This window comes from Sinocyclocheilus grahami, unplaced genomic scaffold, assembly GCF_001515645.1.
Source record: "Sinocyclocheilus grahami isolate Dianchi unplaced genomic scaffold, SAMN03320097.WGS_v1.1 scaffold556.1, whole genome shotgun sequence".
NCBI lineage: Eukaryota > Metazoa > Chordata > Actinopteri > Cypriniformes > Cyprinidae > Sinocyclocheilus > Sinocyclocheilus grahami.
In genome coordinates, this window is record NW_015505735.1 from 52,240 (window position 1) to 77,971 (window position 25,732).

Below are 25,732 nucleotides of genomic sequence, written 5' to 3' on the forward strand. Positions count from 1 at the left end.
GTTACTTTTGAGTTACTTTCACTTTCAAGCACAAACCGCAATTACATTCAGAAATAATAGCGGTAAATAAAGCGGAATGTTATAGGCCCTAATGAACAAGCAATAAACACAATAGCAAGTCTATAGGCTATTTTAGTTCTCCTCACTCCACAAATCCTTTGCATTTAACTGTAGCATATTCAGAACAAAACGAGAATGAAAACGAATTAATTTAAAGCGAAATTGAAAGCAAACGCCTTTGTTCTCACGCAGTCTACCTCTATCATTTGGCACGAATCCATCGTTTCTATATTCGCGATGTATTTGAATGCTAAACTATTATTTACTATGTAAACCATGCTTTTGCTTAATGCGCTTTCCGCAAAAAAATTAAAAAAAAATAAATCATTCTTCACATGAGCAAATATGTGATTGGCCCGATCTCAGGCTGAACGACACGGATTGTATGGAAGATTTTAATGACCAGTGTATCTATATTTGGTTGACTGTATTTTATTCTGATAATGAACGGCTGCAACGTTTGCAATGCTGTATGTTGGTGAGCGTGATTTCACCAAGTACAACATGTTCCTGGATCAACATCCTTAATGATCCTGGAACATCATTCCAATCAACCAATCAGAATTGAGAGATAACTTTTCAGAAAATGTCAGTTTTAGGCTTTCAATCAGGATTAGGTGCTTCTACACCATTTTAAGAATAAATTATGGGTAAGGTTAGGTTTAGGGGTAGGGATTGGGTTAAGTGTGTATATAGATGAGCTCAAGGCTACATTTTCACTTAGGCTACTCATGAAGAAATTAATTAGGTTATTAATTGTTATAATTAAAAGTTTGTGGTACGTAGGCCTATAACAGAGCAAAATAAAACTGCTCAGCGAAACGGGATTTTATCTAAACAACGTTTGGGTCACCAACATTCAACTGGTTCTTCATCTTGTACTTTAAATACGATACATTACAGGTTTAACAGTGTATTGTAATCACGCCGTTGAATATAATGACTGTACGGCAGCTGCTTGATAATAACGTGAGTTATTTTGTCGCGTCGCGCGCTCGTAGACACGCTGTTCAGCTCTACATGTCTTTCCACATCAAAGGGAAATCACACAAGTTCCAACAGTTCGGCGGTGGGAGGCTGCCAGCGCTTGAAAGGATCATTCGCCTCCAATGCACCAAAGCAAACAAACACTATTGCCCTCGGAAGTTGCATTTCCATAAACCGCTCTATGGATAAAAAGCGTCCTTGAGTGCCGTCGGTGTTGTTTGCGATTAAGCTCGATATGTCTGAAAATCAGCCTCTTTACGCTCTAGTTTTCTTAACTTCACTCTTCAGCTCGACATGCTCACAGGGGACCCGATTCGTTCATTCAGCTGCCCTAGATGCGGATGGGAGATACAGCATTAAGTGGGGGTTTGACGAGTCCACGATAACTTTTGAAGTAGAAGTGGAAACGAGGGGATATATAGGATTCGGGTTGTCACCGACCGGTGCGATGTCCTCGTCTGATATCGTGATAGGTGGTGTGCTCGACGGAAGTCCATATCTGCTGGTAAGTGTGCACACACCTTTTAGGTTTGAATGCAAATCACATTCAATACTGCTTACACAGTTAGAGAACGCTGATTCGCAATTTAAAATTTGTCTGCTGCATTTGATTTCTGCAAATGATGTGCCGGATTGATTATTATCGTTTCTGTTTGAAGTACTGAAATGATTCAAGTCATTTGACTCTTATTTATTTTTCTAACAAAACTAGTTTGGGATGGATCTATGATGAATAACTGTAATAAAATTAAAATAAAATTAACAACATATTTGCTTCCATCCAATTCATTTCTACAACAATAATAGGTAAAAATAAATAAATAAACTTTTTTCCCTGTCCCATAGTGTCACTGTGCATTCATCAGGAAACAACGCAGCTCACCCTTCACAGGCATTTGCATAATTACTCAATTACTTACTTACAGCCATGCATTGTCATATGGGCAACACACAGCAATTTAAACTTTACAATTAGACATAAATCCCAAAACATGAAAATGAATTTGCACTCATTTGGATCACAAAACATCTATATTGATTGTGGTTGCAAAACTATATTGTTTATATATTGATATAATTTGTCATTATTACTTGACTTTCATCATTTTTTTACAGTAAACATGCTATGATCATAGAGTTTATTCTAAAATTATGTTTTTCAAGAGTGTGAGCAACATTAAAGACCACTGTCGAACATTTAAATCTGCAGTGATAGCTTTTTGTGTCCTGAAATCTATTGCAATGAGATCATCCACTGACCCAATGACCTGACTACAATCAGCTTCCCTGTTGTGACCTGGATTTTATTCAGACAGTACTCAAATAAACTCTACTGTTTCAAATGCAAGCAGGTCAATATTTAAATACATCCACACCTGCTGTCCATATTCTCTGCACACTATAATCTCCATCCAGCTGTAAACTGTATGATGTATACAATAGAAGTTTATGATTAGTTTTCAGCACAGCACTGTTCATCAGCACTGTGTAATGAAGGCTCATTTATATCGATACATTTCTGTTTTAGTTTTGCAGGCATGAGTCATGACATGTTTTGTTCCAAAACATATTCACACTTGTGTCTGAATGTATTCTGAAAAAAATAGGACATTTGCCAGTGCAGCTAACCAAACATTTAGATCAAAGGTTATCAAATGTGACCACATGCACATGCATTTATTCACACAGTCCAATGCACCATAAAAATACCTTCTTTTCTGATTCAGACTCAAAATGTTCAAACCTGAGATAAACTAACTTCATTCCTCCTCATTCTGCTCAGGACTACTATACAGACTCAAATAGAAAGGTCCATAAAGATGTGCTGCAGAGCTATCAGCTGCTGTACGGCAGAGAGAATGACACACATACTGTCCTGGCTTTCAGCAGAAACCTCCAGACCTGTGATGACAATGACAAAGTCATTACGGTGGGTTTACCTGCATGCATCATTACATCTGGCTCCAAAAGTCTAAAAGAAACATCAGCGGCAAGGTTTCTTCATCCAGTTTTTTGGAGCATGCACAGAACCAAAGCTTTTTAACTGGACTCTCGGTTGTAATTATAGTTTCAGCAATTTGCCTTTTGTTCGGTGGGGAAACAATAGTACAGTGTTTTATTGAGGAGTTAAATAAACTCACTTCCCTAAAATGTTGTCAAATTAATACTTATATAAGAAGTCTCTTTCACTTAAGTCTACAATTACCCATCATTTGTTACTCCGCAGGGCAGCACAGTGAGAGTGATCTGGGCGTTCCATGCAGAGGACGTGGGAGTGTCAGGACCAGTCTACCATGGGACGAACAGAGGCAGAAAGAGTCTGCGATTACTCAACCCTGGAACCAGCTCCAGCATCCCAGCAGGAACAGCTTTCTTTGACCTTCAAAACGAGGAGGTGAGGAAAGTTCATTCAGCAGACTGCTGGAGTGTTTGATGAGCTAGGAGTGACAGAGAACTTATTAGCCCTATGCACTGTTATACCTACTGTTTCATCTATTTTTGCATGCTTAGGAATCAAGGTCCTTGGTTACATATGAATCCTTTTTAAATACAGACCCTTTTACTTCCTGATTGGGTATTTTGAATGAAAACAAGGCCCCTTTTATGCCTGTGGGATACTGCCAAACACCAGATTTTATAAGAGTGTACATATTTACAACCACATAACAAATACTCAGCATTGAATAGGGGAAAAAAACAGGAAATTGGATTAATAAAATGCCCACGCTCTCCAGTCTACAATGGAATACTTCTGCTTGTCGCTGACTGCTACATTTAACTGTTTTGTGACTGATGCAAACCTTTTATCCAAAACTTTTAACATATTCAAATATTGTAGGTTCCTGTACCTCATAAGGATACAACATACTGGTGTCAGATCTTTAAATTTCCAGAGCTGAAGAAGAAACATCATATAATCAGAGTGAGTAAAAAAAAAAAACTCTTTAAATTTTAAAGCATGCCCATCTTAATCAAATCATAAAGTTTAAAAACATTTACATTCATTCAATCCATGATATACAGTAACTATTATTCCAGAGATGCATGCTTAAGAAATTGCAGGCTTGCATATTGCCAATTAAACGCTCCCTGTTGTGAAGTACCTTCTACTATCTCAGTTCACTTCTTCCGTACTTACATTTATGGGCTTTCATGAAGCTTGTGCATTTTCCTCTGTCTACAGTTTTAAACAGATTCCTGTCAATTGAGTACTGTAATTAATTTATATAATCTTTATCAAATGTACATACCAAGAAAATGTAGATAAGACTAGATTATCACAGTGTTGGGGCAGCTACTGACTGTAGCTTGCCAAGCTACAAGATAATCACAGTTTAAAGCAGTTCAACTTCAGTCAAGCTTATGTTTTAGCTAAAGGTAGCTAGCTACACTAAAATATATATTTGCTGATACAATAACAATAATTTACATAACTAAATCAGAAAGATAGTACAGCAACTCGAATTAGGGAACCATTTTTGTGAATCTGTTCATTTCTGGATGAACAGATTCCCTCAAATGTTTTTCCGATGCAACATATGTGAAGGAGGACCACTGTGAAACTAATTCACAAGAATTAATCAGACTTTACAATGCATCGGTCAGATGTCTGTGGGTCAAAGACATTAAAACGTCCGCATCAAAAGAAATTTACAAAAGTGATTTCATGTCCATAGAAAGCACATTAAATGTAAGTAAAGTGTCTACTTTTAAGGTTTCAAATAAGTTTTTGGAGAATAAAATGTCAAAATTTGGTTGAAATAATGTTACATTGTCATTCAGTGTAACACAATATTTATGTAAAAATTCAAACAACATGCTTATTCTGACGTGTACTTATTAAAATATATAAAAGAATAAGGGAGCATATTAAATTTAATTGTGTTTTAAATGAGTAAAAAATTCTTACTGACAAATGGGCAAAACCTAGGATAGTGGCAAATTTAAAAAATTTAAAATTACAACTAATTAGTATTTGGGGTGAAATTAATTAGTCTTTTAATATGTCATAAATTGATTTTTGTTGTAAATACGCCTGACAAGATACAGTGAATGACATTTTAGTGGGTCCCTCCTGTAAATCAGGGAAAAATTTTTGATATTTATTTTTTGCTCAGAAAAACAACAACAAAATTGCAATTAAATTAAACAGAATTTTTTTTTTTTTTGGGGGGGGGGGGGGGACAACAACAATTGAAAGCAGTATTACACTTATTGTTTTTATGCTTAAACACTTTTTCATCTTTGACCCATGTTCTGTTTTGGTTTTGTTCTAGTTTTCCTTGTTTGACCTTGTTTCCTTTGTTCCTATTTTCCTGCCACTAGTTTATCTTAGTTACTCATTCATTTGATTAGTGTCTGCACCTGTTTGATTGGTTTGTTTCAGTGTATTTAAGCCCTGTGTTTTCTTCTGTTCCTTGTCAGTTCTCGTTACGTGTAACCTGTCGTTCTGTTCAGTTCCTGTTTCCAGGAGTTTGTGTATATTAAACAAATTGCTTTATTTGAGAATGAATCAGATCCAACTCTGTGTCAGTGTGAATGCTGAACGCAGTTTTGGTAAGCATGTTTGATTATTCTTTCAGCATTTAATAGCAACAGAAGCTATTATGAAAATTGCTGAAGTACTTTCATTTCAAAACATGGCATGTTTTACCTCATATTGGTTGTTTTTACATAGTTTATTTTGCTATAGTATCTTGTCACCTGCGTCGGTTTAGATCTCTTTCTGTCTCTCTCTCTCAGCTTCTTTTTTTGTCTCACCTGCTTATTATTGTCTTTTGCAGCTGCTATTTGTAGATCAGACATGTTACTGAAATTATACTATCTGACCCAGATAAAAGAGTCTTCCCATAACTAAGCTTTTGAAGTTTTCTTAATTAGAGGCAGAATAGCTACTTTAATCATATGATAAAATACTACATTAAGCATCATCCTTTCAGGCTAATTTTTCAGATGTACTAACCTTTAATTTAATTTAATTGCTGTAGTCGCCATTTTGTGCCCATGTAAAATTCAGCTGTGGAAAGACAGGCATGCATTCATCTCCATGAATTCATAACTATGGCTACAGCTCCACTTTTTAGCGAAAAGATAAGAGCTGAACATGCAGAAGTGAGCATTTCACAGTATGAATGTAACCCATTTAGTTTGCTGCAGTGTTCAGTATGTAATGAGCCGGATACAAAGACTCTACAGCGAATAGACTTGTGCGTAGTCTGTGTTTCACAAGATGATGAAACATACAGACAAGTGCACACTTACACGTTCTCACATTCACTAGATGCATGTAGTCTTTAATCGTGGCCTAAATATTGCTTGGGTACATTTAAATGGACCATGTTTGAGTTATTACATTTAGCCTCCATTTAATCTGTCATTAACATCAACTGAACACAAATCAGTTGAAACCAACAAGTGAATAATTATTGTGACCCCTCTTCGCCCTCTTTTTCTGTCCTCTCTGCATACAGTAGCCTGGTATTTGGAAAGCTCCAGGCTGTTAGCCAGATGCCAGCAGCTGCCCCATAACCACAGCAGTGTCTGGATGTTTTCTGCTCTGTTCCCACTCAGTTTCATGGAGCAGATGTTGAACTGTCAAACAGAAGCAGATTTTCCAGACACTGCTCTCACTGTCTATATTCAGGCCATATTGTCACTGTCCTTATTCAGTCAACCTCATGCTATGTGATGCCAGAAGAGGCTGTCTGGGTGTACTTTATACAATATGGTGCTACTAAGATCCACAAATTTAGTGCAGGATTTACTTTAGAACAATTTTTACTCAGAAATGTCTTGTAAACTAAGCATAAAGGCTTGTAAAATGTGCTCTAATAATCATTGTAAAAAAAAAAAATTCCAGTCTACTTTATTTGCTTTGGCATATTACAGATGATTTACTAAGAATAAATGCATAAATAGCCTCATGCAAATATGCACATGCGTATTTTTAAAACGGGTTGTGCTAGTGGTAATTGTCACAAATGTTTGTCATCCAGCTCATTTTCTGGGCTGTGATGAGCAATTTACCAGAATACCCCAGTGCGACATTTCTGAATGATTTCAGAATGAGATGACTTCTCAGTGACAAAACACACAAAATGTTATTACTTTTATAGCATCCTTTTGATTAACATCAATACAGCCATGTGCAAGAAATCATAATGTTTGATGTTTTACAGTATAATGACAACATTATATGAATCGAAAGATCTGAATCTGTGATGGTTTTAGATGGATGGATCAGACATGCTGTTATTGGTTACAAACAACAGAATGCTACTACACAATAAGCTAAATGTTCATTAGATTTTGTGGCTTCAAAACAAAATGGCTCCCAATGGGTAAAAAAGAGAAGGTGGAAGGGAAATAAAGGAATGTATGAATATTTATTCAGCCACTGTTTGGCCCAGGGTCCCACTGCTTCAGGCACAGACCCCTGGAAGGGCAGGACACAGTAGGAAATGCTTTTATTTAGAATTCCAGTTCCGACAGAAGAAGCCCACTGTGAGAAGAAAAATAATTCTAAAATCCCCCACTTCCTATTCCAGAGATATCCAAGCTAGTTTTAGTTCAACAATCCACAAACACAGTTTTCTTGTAGAGGATCAAAATAGAGTGGTTTAAAAAGATAACCTACTTCTATCAAATCCTTATGGCTGATCCCTTTATCAAAGCTTGGAACAGTGTAGTGGAGCGTGTTCTTGTATTGGATTAAATAACTTCTCAGATTCATTTAATTGCTACTAAAGCAATACTTTCACTATATTATATGCACTGCTGTACAAAAGTTTGGAATTAGGTATTTTAAGAAATTACTATTTTTAATAAGCAGGAAAACATTAAAACAAAAGTGACAGTAATAAATAAATTCAGTTTTGCCACCACAGGAATTAAAACAGATTACAAAAAGATATTTTTAAATGTCATAATAATTCACAATAGTACTTTTTACTGTATTTTTGATCACATAAATTCATCATGGCTGAGTATGAGAGACTTCTTTTCAAAAACATTTAAAAATCGTACAAACCCCAAGCTTTTGAATGGTTGGGTTCATCAACTAAATATTAATCAGGGCTGGGTTAAATTCAGAATTTATGTAAGAATTTGTTGTTGAACTGGAATTTGAATTGGTGTAATCAAAAGACAATTGAATTTACTGATATGTGTGACAAAATATAAACAATGGCATTAATAATTTGGACTAATTAAGTCCATTCATTCTCTGATATGCAGATTACAAATTCAACACTGTCAAATTTTTGCCATATATTAATATAGCCATAAAAAGAAATAATTTTACCAAACAGCAGCACAAAATGTTCAGCAGATAGTTTGACATATTTATTGACATTTATGATATAATTTTCAGATTCAATCTATAACTATATAAATGCACTAATAATAAACAAATACATTTCAGAATAACTTAGTCCTTCATAATAAGGTTTTCTGTACTGCTAAGTGAAATTTAAGCAGTGCTACTATTTTACATATTTGAATTTAATACCCTTTTAATTCCTTAAATTCAAATTCAAACAATTCTGCATCCTATCTCAGTTCAAATTCAGAAATAGAATTGGAATAGAAAAGGCATTCTCAATTCAATTCTGAGAGCGCACAGCCCTGCTATTCATATTCCTCTCTGTTTGTTGTTGTTTTCAGATAGAGCCAATGATTCAGAAGGGTCATGGGAATCTGGTTCATCACATTCTGCTCTACCAGTGCGACAGCAATCTGAACAAGAGTGAGATCAACAGAGGACATGAATGCTACCATCCAAATATGCCAGACTCCTTCTTCACCTGTGAAACCGTCCTATTCGCTTGGGCTATTGGGGGAGAGGTGGCCATTTCATATTCATTTCAAGTTCATATTCATTCTAATAATAAAAAGTGTTTCAGATATTGAATAGAAACTATTTTTATCCACTGTAGGGCTTCACCTACCCTCCACATGCTGGAATGTCTATAGGAACCTCAATAGACCCAGTCTATGTACAGATGGAGATTCACTTCGATAACCCATCTTTGCAAAGAGGTATTGTATGTTATGATACACTTCAACAGTTTAAAACCTGTCTCATTTGCTGCCCTAAGTGCCATAAGACATGACTAAGTCCTATGACTTTGTGTAGTTTATTGTATTTTATGTGTCTGTGTATGAAGTGATCTGTAGTCTCCATGGTATATTACAGTGATTTTCAGCTACTAAATTATGAGTTTTTCTGTAAGGGTTGAGTCGTGAACTTCAGAGCTGCTTCAGAGCTGGGTTTTGGTCTCACCACAGGTATAGTGGACAGTTCAGGCCTGCGTTTGTACTACAGCCCCAGCCTGAGGCGCTATGATGCTGGGGTCATCGAGACAGGAGTGTGGGTCAGTCTCTACCACATGCTGCCCCCAGGCATGCAGGATTATATTACAGAAGGACACTGCACACAGGAGTGTCTCCAAGAGGTGGGACCGCAAAAAATAAATAAATAAATAAAACTCAGGATTTATTGTGGTTACACTCCATTTACACTTTATACGTTCATATTTGAGGCCTACACTACTACAATACTCATGATGCATTAAATTACAGTAAAGACTAATATTATTACAAATGGCTATTTATGTCAATAAACACTGTTCTAAAAGACTTTTATGTTCACCCAGACTGTGTTGATTTGCTCAAAATAGAATTATTGTTTAATATTATTACAATTTAAAATAATAAAACATTTTAATATATTTATAATGTCATTTATTCCTATGATGGCAAAGCTGAATTTTCAGCAGCCATTTTTCACAGTTTTCAGTGTCACATGGAGTTTTTCAGAAATCATTCTAATATGCTGATTTGCTGCTGAAGTAACATTTCTTATTATCATCAATGTTGGAAACATTTGTGCTTTTTAATATTTCAGAGGAAACCATGATACAGTTTTTCAGGATTTTTGATGACAAACATTTATTTGAAATAGAAATATTTTGTATCATTATAAGCATAATTACAGTCACTTTTGATCAATTTAATGCATACTTGCTGAATAAAAGTATTAATTTCTTTTCTTTAAAAAAAACTCCAAATGGTAGTGTAGAAAATGTAAATATTACAATAGTTATTTATACAATTTTTTACCAATCAAATCAAATTAAAACTATTAAGTTTCTTCAAAAAGATAAAAATGTCTTAGTAATTCCTAACTTTTGAATGCTAGTGCAAGTTTCTCAAAACCCAGACCCATAAAAAAATAAGTATAACATGTGTCTTTTTTCCTGTAAGTCATTAGACAGCGAGATGCCCAGTGGAATTCATGTGTTTGCAGTTCTGCTCCATGCTCACCTGGCAGGACGGGCTATCAGAGCCAGACATTTCCGCCAGCAGGTCGAGCTCCAGCCACTAGCCTCAGATGATCAGTTTGATTTCAACTTCCAGGAGTTCCAGCCACTCAGCCAGGAGAGGATCATCCTACCTGTCAGTCAGAGTCCATTTCAGTTTCATAATCTTCATTGCTCCATCTGAGGGTGAAATTGATGTTGCATTAATCATCAGATACAGTGAACCTCACAGTTTACGTTACTGATTTATGGAAAACCTAGAAATAGCAGGGAATTTCAAAATGGTGAATTCTAGGCCTGGAAAAGTCATAGAAAAATCAAATGGGCAAAAGGTGTGGCTGTCTGGGGGACATAAGTACAGTCTGTTCAATATGTCGTAGTGGTGTGTACCTGGGTGTCAATAGTGGTTAAACAATAAAATCTGTTCCCACAAATTTCCTGGCAATATAAGAACTCCAGAAATCATGGGTTATTAAATTTAGACATTTAGATACACTCTTAAAAATAAAGGTGCTTCACAATGCCATAGAAGAACCTTTTTGTCTAAATGGTTCCATAAAGAACCTTTAACATCTGAAGAACCTTTCTGTTTGACAAAAGGTTCTTTGTGGCGAAAGAAGGTTCTTCAAATTACAAAAACGCAAGAAAGAGATGGTTCTTTAAAGAACCTTTGACTGAATGGTTCTTTGTGGAACCAAAAATGGTTCTTCTATGGCATCGCTTGAAGAACCTTTTGAAGCACCTTTATTTTTAAGAGTGTATAAAGGCACAATATAGTGAACAAACTGTGCTTTTATCCCTCGCAGTCTCATTTGGGTCAAATTAAATATGCCGTTTACTCTGACTAAAGTCTTTAGATTGTTTTCAGAGCTCTGAGTTTATAGCTGAGGTATTGGTAGTGTTTTAGCAGTAGAGCAATAATCATTATCTGCGCCAGTGTCTCAGCCATATCCAAGCACTTTGTATTACCTAAGAGTGGTGTAATAAATTCAACATGTAAAGAGCACACACTGTGCATCTGCAGGACTGGTGTCAGTTTAAAAGGGCCCACAGGCGAGAGGTGACTCATGTGTGAGTTGTGACTTGTTATCCTGTTCTTTTCTGTGATAACGATCAGTGAGGTTTTAACAGTTTATTCTCAAATGAGTTTCAATGGCCTATCTGTTTGGCAAGCACCCAACAGTGAGCATAATAGATAAGCAAATGGTTTTTGTAATTCACTTTTAATATCTGTGTGTTAACTGACATGTTTTTCTGTCACCAGGGAGATTCTCTAATCACTGAATGTAGATACAACACTAAAGGCAGAATGAACATGACCTGGGTAAGATTAAGGCTTGTAAAGCCTTGTTTGCTTTTACTAACAACAATTATACAGATTCGTGTCATATTGTTTGGCTAGGTTTTTTTGTGAATTATACCAATTATAGAGTTATTCATGATAGAAATCCTGGTTAACAGCAAGCTTAGTCAAGCATAATAGAGCTGTTAGTGTTCAGTCACGATGTCCGATTTGTAGGCCATTCTAGGGGCTAATTTAACAGTTTCCTTTGGGAATTTATCAAATGATTTTAAAATAGCATTTTTTTTTCCATTTGATCAACTTAGTTCACCCAAAAATGAAACATCTGTCTTTATTTGCTCACCCTTAATGTCATTCCAAACCTGAATGACTGACTTACTTTCTTCTGTTGAACATAAATAATATCTTAATATCACAGAAGAAAGACATACAGCTTTGGGACAACAATTCAAGACAAAAAAAATCATTTTGGGGTTGACTATCCCTTTCAATTACAAATGAGCTCAAATATGAATTGTTAACCTGTTATGCCGTTTAAAAATTAAGTAACCCACTGCACAAGAATGCAAATTCTTTACAAACTGAACAACTGAACAGAAACATGCCTTTGAATGGGGTCTGTGAAAGACTGCATGCTCTTGACTAAATAATGTGCCTGCAAACAGCTGCAGGTCTGTGGAGATGGATCCAGCTGCAGTGAGCTGCACATTTCTGATAGGCTGAGCTGAGCTGCTTTTTCTCTGTAGACAGTCCACAATCTATAAACATCATGGCCAAATCACTGGTGTTTTGGATTCGTATTAGAGAGATCAAGATATATTTGCTGCTCTGTGCATGTCAGTTCAGTTTGCTCAGTACTGTGCAGTGTGCATAATTTGACACAGGCCTCTGACTATTACAGTGCTTCAGATGCATTATGTTGGTGTAGTATTTCAAGGTCTTGACCCTAGTAATGTGGAATTTTTAATTTTTTTCTACAGGGAGGTCTTAGTACTCGGGATGAGATGTGTTTGTCATATCTGCTGTACTACCCCAGGGTTAACCTAGCCAGGTGTGAAAGTTTACCAGAAATCACCGGCCAGCTTAAATTCATTGGGATCAAAGAGATCCAGGAGCCTGTTATGTAAGTCTGAGAAACCACTTCAGTGAAGAGGGTCTTTGTTAGTGGCAAATACACATATTAACCTCAAAGTAATGAATAAGTAGATGTTGCTGTAGTATGACTTCATTGTTTTATCTCAGTATTAATTATTATTATCCCTTTTATACCCAATTTTATATTATGTATGTGTTAACGGTACTGTAAGTGATTTCATGCAACGTCAGTCCAAAAATATACCAATGACCTGACAGATATGATTGTATTAATGGGATAGTTTACCCAAAAATGAAAATTCTTTCATTAATTACTCACCCTAATGTTGTTCCAACCCCCTAAGACTTTTGTTCATCTTCAGAACACAATTTAATATATTTTAAATAAAATTTGAGAGCTTTCTGTCCTTTCCTTGACAGCCTAATCAACTTTCACTTCAAAGGCCCAGAAATGTAGTAAAAACATCATGGAAGTAGTCGATGTTACTCCAGTGGTTCGACTGCAATTTTCTAAAGCGACAGGAATGCTTTTGTGCCTTGGAGAGTTAAGAAAATAATGTTGAATATAGTCTTTTTTTTCTTCTTCTTCTTTTTTGTGTACAAAAGTATTCCCGTCGCTTCAGAAAATTACAGTTGAACCACTGGAGTAACATCGACTACTTCCATGATGTTTTTACAACCTTTCTGGGCCTTCAAAGTGAAACTTGCTTCGACTGTCAATGGAGGGATAGAAACCTCTCGGATTTAATTTAAAATATCTTCAATTGTGTTCTGAGGATGAACAAAAGTCTTAGGGGATTGGAACAACTTGAGGGTGCGTAATTAATGACAGAATGTTCATTTTTGGGTGAACTAACCCTTTAAGCATCCATGTCAGGGGTGGACTGGGACAAAATTTCAGGCTGGAAAATCTCACACTCATCCAGGCCATCCTCTACACCCACAACAAATCCTGAAACAAGGACAACCTTTTGTTTTTTTTGAATGGCCATCACATAAAAAAACATTATGCAAAATAATTAAGTTATCTCCTGAACTGCATTCACTTCCATTTTCCTTTTCAGTGTCTTAATTTCTTCTGATATTTTCTAAATTTCCTAAATGTCAAAATGATTACAATAACAATTACATAATTACAATATCTTCATGGTAAAATTCTAATACTGAACATGTTATTGCATTATAATGAGTCATATTTTCCCCTTATGAAAATTAACCATTGTTAATAAGGATTGTGTTGTTGTCTGCCACTTTTAAATTTTTTTCCACAAGGTGGCAACACTGGCCCGAGCCGTTATTTCACAGAAACAGTGGTGACAGAACAAGAACAGCAAACTAAAGACGGCAAAAACAATAGACACACACGTTGACGAGTGCTTGTTTGAGGGAATTAGACCAAAATCTTTCTAGTGCGCATGTGTTAAGCTATTTTCTGTAAATGTTAAGAGACTTCAGAATCATTCATCACTGTAGGTTTAAAAAAAAAAATAGAAGAATAACAAAGTTTAGTAAACAGTTTGTTTGATTATGGTAATAAATTTAAACAATATAACAAATACAGTTTGCAGTATCAAGCAGCATAATGGACTGTTTTTGTGCATTTTTTGTTCCGCTCTTAGGTTAAGGTGGATACTCCAGGCTTTAGTCTGGTTTAAGTTCCAGAACAGATAACATCACTTACAGCTCCTTTAAAATTAAATTTGAAACAACAAAAGGAGGTACAGTAATAATCAGAATATACAGTGCCTTGCGAAAGTATAATTTTTTTCACATTTTGTTAAGTTGCTGCCTTATGCTAAACTGCTTTAAATTACTTTTTTCCCACATCAATCTACACTCCATACACCATAATTGTAAAGCAAAAAACAGTTCCTCTTCAGGAACTCGAGCTGCGTCGGAAACGCTTTCTGTGACCACGCTCTGAATAACATGTAAAATCAGTCCAATAGCTGAGCGGGACGTCACGGGCGGGTGACGTCATGACCAGGAAGCTATAAAAGCACGTGCGGCGGAGCCAGCATCAGCTTTCTGTCATTCAGCGAAGCGCTCTATGTGTGTCGGTCATATTTATTGTTGTCTGTCAATTGTGAAAGTCTATAAGCTCCAGCTATGTCTAAGCTCATGCAAAGACAAAGCATTTCAAGGGCGAGAGCAAGCCACGTTGTAGGTTGTGTGTTCCTCCCTGCCCAAAGAAAACGTTATATAACGAGTGGGGATACACACAACCTGTGCGTGGTTTGCTTGGGAGCAAAGCACAGTTGTTACTGCCTTGCTTCGCTCTCAGAGGGCTCTCTTTGAGGAGGGAGCTTTCACTAGCGTTTCTCGCGGTGCCGGCCCCACTTTCGCCGAGGCGGAGCAGCAGCTGTGCTCGTGGGTTTCGCGTATGGATCTGCTTCCTAATCACCAGATCCGGCGCCCGCTCTCGGGGTTTCGGAAGCCCGTGCTGCGGCCCTTCCCACCGGAGAGAGGGCACGACGCTCCGCCTGTCTTTCTCTGAAGAGATTGATACGGAGGGCGTCAATGAGATCGCCAGTTGCACAAACATCAGTTACACAAGCATATTATGCCTGATATTATAATGAGCAGCATTAATAGGGAGAGGAGCTTGCGCAGTCGGCTCTCGGGGGGCGGATTGTGCTTTTTTTGTGCGGATTGTTGGAGACGGCTCTTCCTATCTCCACCCGTGTTCGCTAGATCTAGAGCTCGTTCTCGGGGCTTGGAAGCCCGCGCTGCGGTTCTTCCCCCTCTGAGTGAGTGCTGCGGCCCTCTTTCTCTGTTTGTGATTGATGTTCCTCTTTCTCAGATTGATGTTGTTTGTGTGACCGAGTGGCTCGCGCGCAGCGCATATATTACATAAGCCTAGGACTTTTTTAGGGCCAGCTCCCTCTGGGGAAGAGCGGTGTACACCACATTACACGGTGCCCGTCACTCCTCTGTGCCCTCAGGAGGTCGGTCTGCCAACCCTGCCGTGTTCCAAGGCGCAGCGGTCTCTGGCGAGCGCTTCTCTCAGTTACCACCCGGAAACGTAGCGGTACTAAGAGGCTCACTACCTCCACGGGGGGTATCATGAACAGCTAGTTCGGTCGTCCCCTGTCGGCGTGCAGACATTTCAGGGCACCGAACTAGCCATTCTGGGCACACCAGAGATCAGTCTCGAGAGACTGATTCCCTTAGTAGATTATTTAGCAGCGTGGAAGCTACTGCCAAATGTGTCTCAATGGGTCCTGCGTACTGTAGAAAGAGGCTACGGAATCCAGTTCGGTTCTCGTCCGCCTCGATTCAACCGGGTCACCCCCACGCAGATGCACATATCTCCATCCTTCCTCATCATAGGAAGTTCCTGAGGTTTGCTTTTGGGGGCAAAAGCCTACCAATACTGTTCTTCCTTAGGCCTTGCACTCTCACCCCACACTTTCACGACTCAACCACATCGACAATTGGTTGATATTAGCTCAGTCAGAGCGAATGGCAGTTCGACATCGAGATGTCATTCTCGCTCACACGAAAGAGCTGGGGTTAAGATTTAACGCCAAGAAAAGTGTGCTTTCTCCAGTACAGAGAACCATTTATCTGGCCGTGGTGTGCAATTTGACCACGATGCAGGCATGTATGTCTCCTGCTCGGATCGAGTCGATCCTCACCTCAGTCGTGAGAGCAAGAGAAGGCCAGTCACTCACTGTCAAGCAGTTCCAGACTGCTTGGCTGATGACAGCTGCGTTCATATTGCTTGTAGATGTTACTACACTTTGAGTTAAGTTAATCTGTGGCAAATTCAATTGAATGGGTATTATTTGGAAAGGCACACAATAAATTTACGAAGTTGTGACAATTCTGTTTTTGCTTTGTCAATATGGTGTATGGAGTGTAGATTGGTGTGGGAAAAAAAGTAATTTAAAGCAGCAACATAACAATGTAAAAAAATGAAGAGATGCAGGGGTATCTAAAGAGAACTGTGGGACATACAGTAGGTTATGAAACAAAAGAAAACAGAAACAATGGGAGAAGTAAAACAATAGAAAGAAAGTTCAAGCACAAAATGTTCATTTAAATGAAACCAACTTGAGACAATACTGTGACCTGTGAGAGACCTTCCAATCGCAGCTTAGTTCACATATAACTGGCGTCACTATCATAGGCCCATAATCGCTTAACAGCGATTGATTGATGGCTCGCCGGATGATTAGATGATCAAGTGAGGATAATTGTTTTCACTTATCCAAATGTTCTGGTTGTCATGTCAGCACAAGAGCTTTACAAGATGTGCCATCTTTCTCCCATCAGAAAGTACAAGTTGTTTGTTGGACCCACTGCAACATCTGGAATGGTCATTGTAAAATGTGTTTGTCTCATTCTAAGAGAGCTAAAAAAGAAAGACACTCTGAAGCCACAAGGCCATCAGACAGATGGTATCAAATTTTGTTCATCCCTCTTGCGATTTTAATTGCTGAGATAAAAACAAATAAATCGATAAATCTTAAAGACTTTTCTCCTTTCACATGTTTCTGGAATTTTAGTTGTGCTTCATCCTTGATTGGAAACATGACGTCTGTGGGCATTATTACGACTGTTGTATAACCCATTATGTTAGCAACACATTCAAACATGGTGGTTCTCCAACAGTCATCCAGAAAGATAAGTATGTCTTGGCTAGTTTTAGGCAGAACTAGCTTTTTTAGATGTTATCGCAGCCACAGTATAAATCTAATGACTTACTTTATGAATTTTAAGGAAGGTTCATGTCTCAAAGCAGCTGCGACTTCCAGGTTCTGTGGGTGTCTGCTGAGCCGCTAATGTTTTGTATAGATTCCTTTCACTGCTTTGTATAGAGAAAGAGATGTGTGGTTTGTTATGTCCGCACATGTTTGTTTGTGATTTCGCGTGTGAGTGGGAGAATGTGTGTTTTGGATGGATGTGTGTGTGTGTGTGTGTGTGTGTGTGTGTGTGTGTGTGTGTACGTCTTTAAATGAGGAACATCTGAAGGGCCCTGCTGGTGGAGTGTGTTTATTCGACTCCCTGAGGCTCACATGCTCAGATGCTGGAATAAGGGGGATTATAAGTGGATAGACCTGGCAACTCTAAACAGATTTAGTTTCAAAGCTCTGCCCCAAGCACCTTCTGTCTTTCGATCACCACACACACATATAAAGCTCATTGGGCAAATATGGTTCCCTCAGGAGTATCTTTGATCAGTGAGTGAATGAATGACACTCAAACCATCATATATGTTATGGGGAATACAGTTAATGGTACCAAATAAACGTATAAAAATCATATATATTTTCAATTTCATTTCACAGATGAAGTCTAAATTAATTAAGTTTCAGAGAAGCTAGAAAGATTCATTCTTGCCGTTATTTACAATTGCAATTTATTTACACTTAAAAAAATCAAAACTGCTACAAGGAGTTTGAATGTACTTACCTGAATCAATGTGACCTATGATATTTGTTTTATTATGTTTAGACTTAAAAGCCAAACATAACCTGTATGCCTTTCTACTATGAAACACAATTTGTGCTGGTTGCTGTTTTTTCATGCAATTACTGCCATAACTCTGTTGAAAACTATTGGAAAGACTTAGGGGAACAAATGACAACACAATTAATATCACTTTGGAAGTAAGGTTCTGATATTAAGTAAATGTACCAAACTATCTCTTTTGCTCTCTGAAGAACCTGGCCTTTTGTGATTAAGAGTCCTAAGAAATACAGCAACCTCTCCTTCACGGAGGCCATGGACAAATACAAGTGGACAAGGAAGAGAGGGAAAGCATTCAACAACATTGTACGCAAACTCCCCATGAACGTTCGCTGCTCCAAGATCGGCCAGGATGAGTGGTCGGTGAGTGTTTCTGATTACACAGGGATCTGGGCATTTCATTTTAAAGATGCTTTCAGTATTTATTTATAAAAAAAAAAATTTAAAATTTTTTTGTTTGTATATTTGGCCAATAAGGCATCTAGCACCTATACTGACACCTAGTGATGTGGATGCAGAATAATTAATACAAAAATTGTTTCTTGATACCGAAGGCAAGTTAAGCATGCTGTTCACTGTCAATCAGATTTTGTTCCGTGAACAAAACTGGAAAAAAATGCTTAGTGCACAAATGCATTATAAAGTTTGGGGTCAGTAAGATTTTTTTTATATACAGTGAGGGTGCATTAAATATATCAAAAGTGACAGTGAAGACATTTACATTGTTACAAAAGAATTCTATTTGGAAAAAAGGATGTTCTTTTGTACTTTCTATTCTTCAAAGAATCTTGAAAAAATGTGTCAGTGTCCACAAAAATATTATTCAGCAGTTCTAATAACAAGAAATGTTTCTGTATCACCAAATCACATTAGAATGATTTCAGAAAAATTATGTGACACTGAAGACTGTAGTAATGCCTGCAGAACTTTCAGCTTTGCCATCACAGAAATAAACTATATTTTAAAATATATAAAATAGGAAACGCTTAATTCAAATTGCAATCAAATTTCACAATATTACTGTTTTAACTGTATTTTTGATTGAATAAATGCATCCTTGGTGAGTATGAGAGACTTCTTACTGACCCCAAACTTTTAAACTGAAATGTAGCTCATCCACGTCAGAAAGTTGATTCAAGTTCTTTCTGTCGTTATTAGATTCAAGGGATGATCATCTCTCCTCCAGAGCTGAAGTCAGAGCAGACGTCTGCTGCTGTCGTGGCCTGTAGGAATGTCTCAGAGATTCAATGTGGATGCTCCTTTGTTCTGCTCCTCACTGCATGTCTCTTGCTCATACTACAGACCTGCTTATACCTCTAATGTCTGCTGTCATTTCAGCCCCCTACTCATAAACATACATACAGCATGTTCCCATCAGGCCTAGTGTTTCCCAGAAACAGTGATACTCAAGATTTACATCTTGCAGTTACTACAGAGTAATTGCACTTTGTGACTCACTCTTACTTAGACTAGATGAAGTTTATCACTAACACTGATCACAACTGTGCTGTATTCATGTAGGATGTTGGCATCATACATGCTTCACATGGAATATCCTTGGTTAGTGGATACTGTGGTCTTGACAGCCTCTTTTAACAAATGCCTTACCATAGTTTTAAATCTTAATAATCATACCACATGTCTGAAATTGCCTGTCACACTCCAGCACACCACAACTTATGTCTTAGTCCCCCCAAAAATGATTTTTTTTTTTTGTCATAATTTACTCACCCTCATGTCATTCTAGTTCTGTATGACTTTCTTCTGTGGAACACAAAAGAAGATATTTTAAAAAAAAAATGTATTGGTGTTTATTTTTTTACAATCAGTTATATTAAAGGGAGTCCACTGTTGTGTTGTACCCCAATGACTTTCATTGTAAGGACAAAAACAGTCAAAACTTCTTAATGAGCACTGTCATGCAGACTTCCTCAGAAGTTGTGTACATTTTTCAATACCTTCCTCTCAGTCACACTGGTAGTTTTATTAAAAGTTAAAAAGTGAAAATTGCCTTTAAAAATGCACTAACACATGCAAATGCGTTTAGTCAAGAGCTCTGCGAACTGTGTTCCTCTCATTATAAGCTAAATATGTGTTTCATAATAGAATGCTGGCATTATATTCAAAACCATTACATTTTATATGCTGTCTATGTCTTTTTAAGCAATAAATGTTTATTTCTTGTAAATATTTAGAGACTTATTATTGCATTTGTTGCTGGGGGTTTTAATGAAATGACAGACTCATGGCCATTTAAATTATACATGTATCTTAGGTAAACATGTTAATTGTGTTTTCTTTGCATTGTTTAATTTAGTTTAACATAAAAGAAGAATATTTTATAAATGTTAAATGTCTTAAACAGGCTCTTCTTCAAGACCAGAACTAGTTAGGATGTATTTTAGTTATTTGAGATTGAAGCTGAAGAGACGTGATTGTTCTGAAGGCTCGCAGTAGATTTATTACAGCGGGGTACTGTAAGCCCACTGTTACCACATGAGAGTCCCTGGTACAGCAGGGAACATCTCTTGCTAAGGCCTCCAGGCTCTCTCACTCTCACACACCCCAACACTGCAAAAATGTGCCAATGTGTGCTTGAGAATGCTACAGAACGGTGTCCTTCCTTCAGTCTCTCATTCCTAACTCTTTCTGACCAGCCACAAGATGTTCTTCAAGAGCGGTAAGATTTGTTATTTGTATACTGTTTCCAACTTAGCCCATGATGGCTCTAATGAAGGGCTAGTTGTGTTGAAAAGATGACTGTACCACAATCATCAACCTAAGACTGAAAGAAGGAGGGAGAGGAAGTATGAGCTCATTTCTTTTTCTTTCTCTTCAAAAGATTCAGTCTTTTAGACCTCATGCCTTTTATGTTGGTTTGTTTAGTTGTACTATAATAGGCATATGGAAAACAGCAGCCAGGCATCATGGGTCTAGTTAACGGGCCGCTATAGGAGGTTGCGGTCATAGTAGAGTTTAGGAGAGGAAGTCACTGATGTAATACAAGGACAATAGCCTTTGGTTTGGGACTGTACTTCTTTTTCTTGTCAGCTGGAGCCGTGAAAAGAGTTTTTGTGACTGAGACTTTCCAAGCTTTGGTGTGGGAAAACCGATCTTCATCAGTTTAGCCACATCACAGGAACCACAGATGCTTAGACGGTGTCCAAAATCTCAACTAATGTAAAGAAACAAGGATTAAAAGACAGGATTTTTTTAATATGTACAGTAGTTGTGGTTGGGATATTGTTTGTATTGTGGCCTGAACTGAGTTATATAAAGTAGAGAGACTTGAAAAATTCATGTTTGGGAGTCTAGTAGTCTGTAACAGTTTGTGCTGAACTTTAACTGAAGTTTAGATTCTTGTAATGGAACATCACAGACAGTTGAGAATATGGCAGGGTAATGAGAAAGCTAACACATCCTGTACTGCCCAGGCAACTTCCTGTTGATTTTGTTTCCATTTTGACAAAGTCAGGACTGTTAGGCTTTATATAAAATTTTGCAAACCTCTTTGGTTTTAAAAATGCGTGTGCTACTACCTGTTTGGCTTGAAGACATTTCTCAATATTTTAAAATTATGTATAAAAACTGAAAACCTGACATGAGATTTTTGGAAGTATTGTGTTGCTTCAAAGTATTTCAGATTATGTTAATTCCCACAAGAGCCAGCCGAGGGCAGTGTTTGCCAGGGATGGAAATTACTTACTGGTTCCTTTCTGTCACAGGGATCTCTGAACATGTTCTCTGGTCTGATTTGGAGAATACTAAAAAGTGTTTACAGGCTCATGTTTCTCATTTTTTTCTAAGAATTTCTAGTATGTTTTATGAATAAACCTATTTTGAAACATGATACTTTGTTAAACTCATAAAAAAGTGTCCACTGTGTTTTTCGGGCATGATACCATGGTTTGGACATTTACCGTGATATTATTTTAAGTATGTTGGTGTACCAGTCTGTTCTGTTACTATATTACAAAACAAAACAAAAAAAGCAGTACATCAAATGAGTACTCTGACATACACCATGGAATTAAAATTCATGTATTTATATAGATTTTATAAGATACTACCAAGAATACCATGTTACTTACATGGCGCATGTACAAAAAAAATAGTAGTATAAGAAAGTTGTTTTAAATGTTTAAAGATCGTTCAATGGTTTTCTGAAGTGACATGAGCACCAAGTCTAGCTTTTATTAGTTCTTTATCATTTCAAGCTATTTTTTGTTCCATTCAAAGTCTTTTGCTAAAGTGCACTTGTAAATGACAAATCCCATCTGCTCCTTTAGTACATTCTGCCCCCGCTCATGTACTTTTTTATTCTGTCAGTAATTCATGTCTCTGAATCTCAGAATAACCAGATACAAATATTCTATATGTCACTTTAAGGTTCAGCCGTTACAAAATAGTCGAAGCATTACTGGAATTCATCCCTGAATGACAACCGACTGACTATTTGCTTAAAATAGATTCAGTCATATTCATTCAACATCCTCAGAAGCTTATAACACACAATTAGATTTATCTAAATATGAAATGACTTTGGAATGAGAGCTTTGAGGCACAGCACATGCTCCAAACTACTGTCGCTGAGGTAAAAACCCCTGTTTGTCACCCAATCTTGGTTTCCTCATTAGGAGTTTGAGGTCAGCATTTAAGCAGCCAGAGTACTGTCTGGGAGCACACTGACATAAATATGCCTCTATAGGCCTAAAACCAAACTTTTTCTGTTTTCTGGTAAATGGCCCGGTTGAAAAAAATGCTAACTGCTTAAAACCAAGTTGGTTAACTGGTTAAGCTAGTTTCCCTAGTCTAGCTGAAACCTGTCTAAACCATTTTTTCTGTACTGCATTAAAAAAAAAATCAAGCATTATGATATTTTTATGTATTATTCTATAATGCAGTACATGTTGCTATTGTAGTATATAAATAATACTAAAATAACACAGAGTACAGCAAAAAAAGAAAAAGAAAAATAATATGCAATATAAATGATATTTCAATTTATTTTTTTTTATTGTGTACTTGAAAGCAGAACTTATGCCCAGTTTCCTTTGTCTTTGATTCCTGTCAGAATCCTGCTGAGAGCCGGGCCAAATGTACCAGAGTGTTCTGCCAGCCATATTTTTAGACACGGTGCCAGCCCACGGGAAATACATTTCTGTATTTATCTTCATCTGGAGGGAAAGGAAACAACAGCAAACCAAAAAGCTTCAACTCTTTTTCGAAACGTACATTCCTCTACTGCCCAATAAAACGGTTCCAGCTAGGATTTGCTTATGGGCAGATTCAAGGGACTCTTCCACAACACATTCTGTCAAATTCATCAAAACCTCCACAGAATTCAAACTTTCCTTTGGAGCGATCGCGTTGTCCATATTGTAACAGCACCATGTGTGCAGATGCTATGTGTTTGCTCATAAAAGAGCAAATTTGAGCTCTGTAAAAAAATACAGTTCACTTCTTGCCCAAGGCCTCAAGCCTTTGGTACTTGAAGGACGAGGCCTCTGAGTTAAGTTTAGGATGAGAGTTAGTCTACTCCACAGCATTTTTGAGTCTGGCAACATGGCCTCGGAATGGTCAGGATTCCTCTCAGGTCTGCAAGGAATGTGGAACATTTGATGTGCCAACGCTAGTGACGCACATTACTAATAACAGACATTTCCTTTCACCTGTCCTTTTCCCTTCTGGCTGGAGGCCTGTCCAGAGAAAACATGTTGAATGCCATTGTGTCATTGTATCTCATTCATAGGGCTCAGCGTTTGAATTTATCTTGGATTAGGGAGTTAAATGACTGTTGTATTTCATGTTCAGCTGGCTGGATTGTGCCCCATACGTGCCATAAGAAATCTGGCAGAAAATTCCGTCAAAGCAAACAGAAAAATTGATAAAAAATGAGTGATGTAAATCAGATCCACCCTGCCAAGTAAGTGACATCAGCTTTCCTCGTGTAAACCATTACAGCCCACGTTACCATGTCAGCAGACACTGTTTGTTGTTGAAATCGCATGGTGGAAACTCAGAAACACAGAGCACTGCTGAGCTGTTGTCCGTGCAAAACCAGCTTACTTTCCACTTCCAGACAATATCACTTTCAGACTGAGGACCCAAATGCCCTGAGTTCAGCGCCTAGGGCAATATTAACAAATACCACTTTTCCTTTTCCTGTTCTCCATCATGGTAAGAACTGCCTCTATCTGGCCTCTAACTAACATTAGGCCAGACACAGCACTGCCTTGACCAAGAATATGCTTTAAAGAGACAGCTTTAGAATGCTGACATCATTTATTCACCCTGATTTTGTTCCATATACTTTATTACATTCATGGAACACAAAAAGAGAAGGTTCGCAAAACTGTCTGCCCTGCTTTCTTGCATACAGTGAAAGTGGATGGGGACCAGATGCAGTCAAGTTCCAAAAAGGCGTAAACATAATAAAAGACGTTTATTCTTATGAATGAATGAATGAATGAATGAATGAATGAAGCCATACAATAGCTTTCTGTGAGAAAGAAACTGAAATTTAATTCTGAAAATCCTGGACACCATATTCTTTCACTGTATAAAAAAATATATATTTTTACTGACCATTTTCATTTTGGGTAAACTATTCCTTATATCTGGAATACACTACACAACAAGATTGTTGCCCTAGTTTGTAGTGTCAAGGAGTCAACATTAGTTACTGAATGTCAAAGCCAGTCTGCAGGTATTGATTTTTAGCTTCAGACTATGATTCCTTCAGTCAGAAGAGATCAAACATGTTTGATATTTTGAGCAGATTTTAGAACACATAATGTGTTAATTTGTCATGCGTCTCCTAGAAATGAGGCGGATGTTTCTGTGAGAGTTTGATGTATTTTAAACAATGTAACCTTATATTCTATTCTATTCTATCACGTCCTGAATCGTCTAGGTCTGTAGGGGTAGTTATATGGAGAATAACGGAAAATAATCTAATCTGGAGAATAATCTAAAGTCAATAAAACAGACAATAAAGCTGCTTTGTGACCCCTGAGCCCTGTTCTAAAAACACATATTCATGGTTCCCAGATGGACACGTTCGCTCACACTCACACACAGAGAATCCCCTGAAGCACAGCATTTATTGACTCACAGCATACTGTTACTTTCGTCATGTAACGCCTCCGAACTCACGCAGGCTACTCTGTTTCCGTTTTGTGGTTGTTTTCCATCTCTCTTACCTCCGTCCAGACAGATTAACAGAAACACAGACAGGCTAGAGAGATCACAATTGCGTGTCTGAGGAAGTGAGGTGGCATAAAGCGTGAATTCAACAGGTGAGTGTGTGCGAAAACTGTACGTCTCACTTATATCCTGGGCAAACGGATGGATCGCAAAAATGCTCCCTGAGCTCAAACCAGAGTTGCGAACTGGGCCTATTTACAGACGCTTCGTTCATTCGCCACAAAACGTTGTTTCTCCTCGCAAACCAGCTTGAACCGACCCCACTGCTGGACATAGC

The 25,732-nt window shown here is 37.6% G+C and overlaps 1 protein-coding gene across 2 annotated transcripts; it reads left to right on the forward strand.

Moving 5' to 3' along the window:
• Positions 1-1,127: 1,127 nt before the first annotated feature.
• LOC107556134 (DBH-like monooxygenase protein 1 homolog) lies at positions 1,128-19,991 on the forward strand. Of its 2 annotated transcripts, XM_016239171.1 has the most exons (12): positions 1,128-1,552; positions 2,831-2,977; positions 3,275-3,442; positions 3,887-3,970; positions 8,713-8,892; positions 8,985-9,087; positions 9,337-9,503; positions 10,315-10,506; positions 11,635-11,694; positions 12,654-12,796; positions 18,441-18,609; positions 19,405-19,991. In XM_016239171.1, exons 1-12 carry the CDS (start codon positions 1,283-1,285, stop codon positions 19,564-19,566), a joined length of 1,845 nt encoding a protein of 614 aa, XP_016094657.1. In that variant the 5' UTR covers positions 1,128-1,282; the 3' UTR covers positions 19,567-19,991. The 2 variants fall into 2 exon arrangements, with proteins under 2 accessions (XP_016094657.1, XP_016094658.1); XM_016239172.1 differs by lacking the exon at positions 3,887-3,970.
• The last annotated feature ends 5,741 nt before the right edge of the window (positions 19,992-25,732 follow it).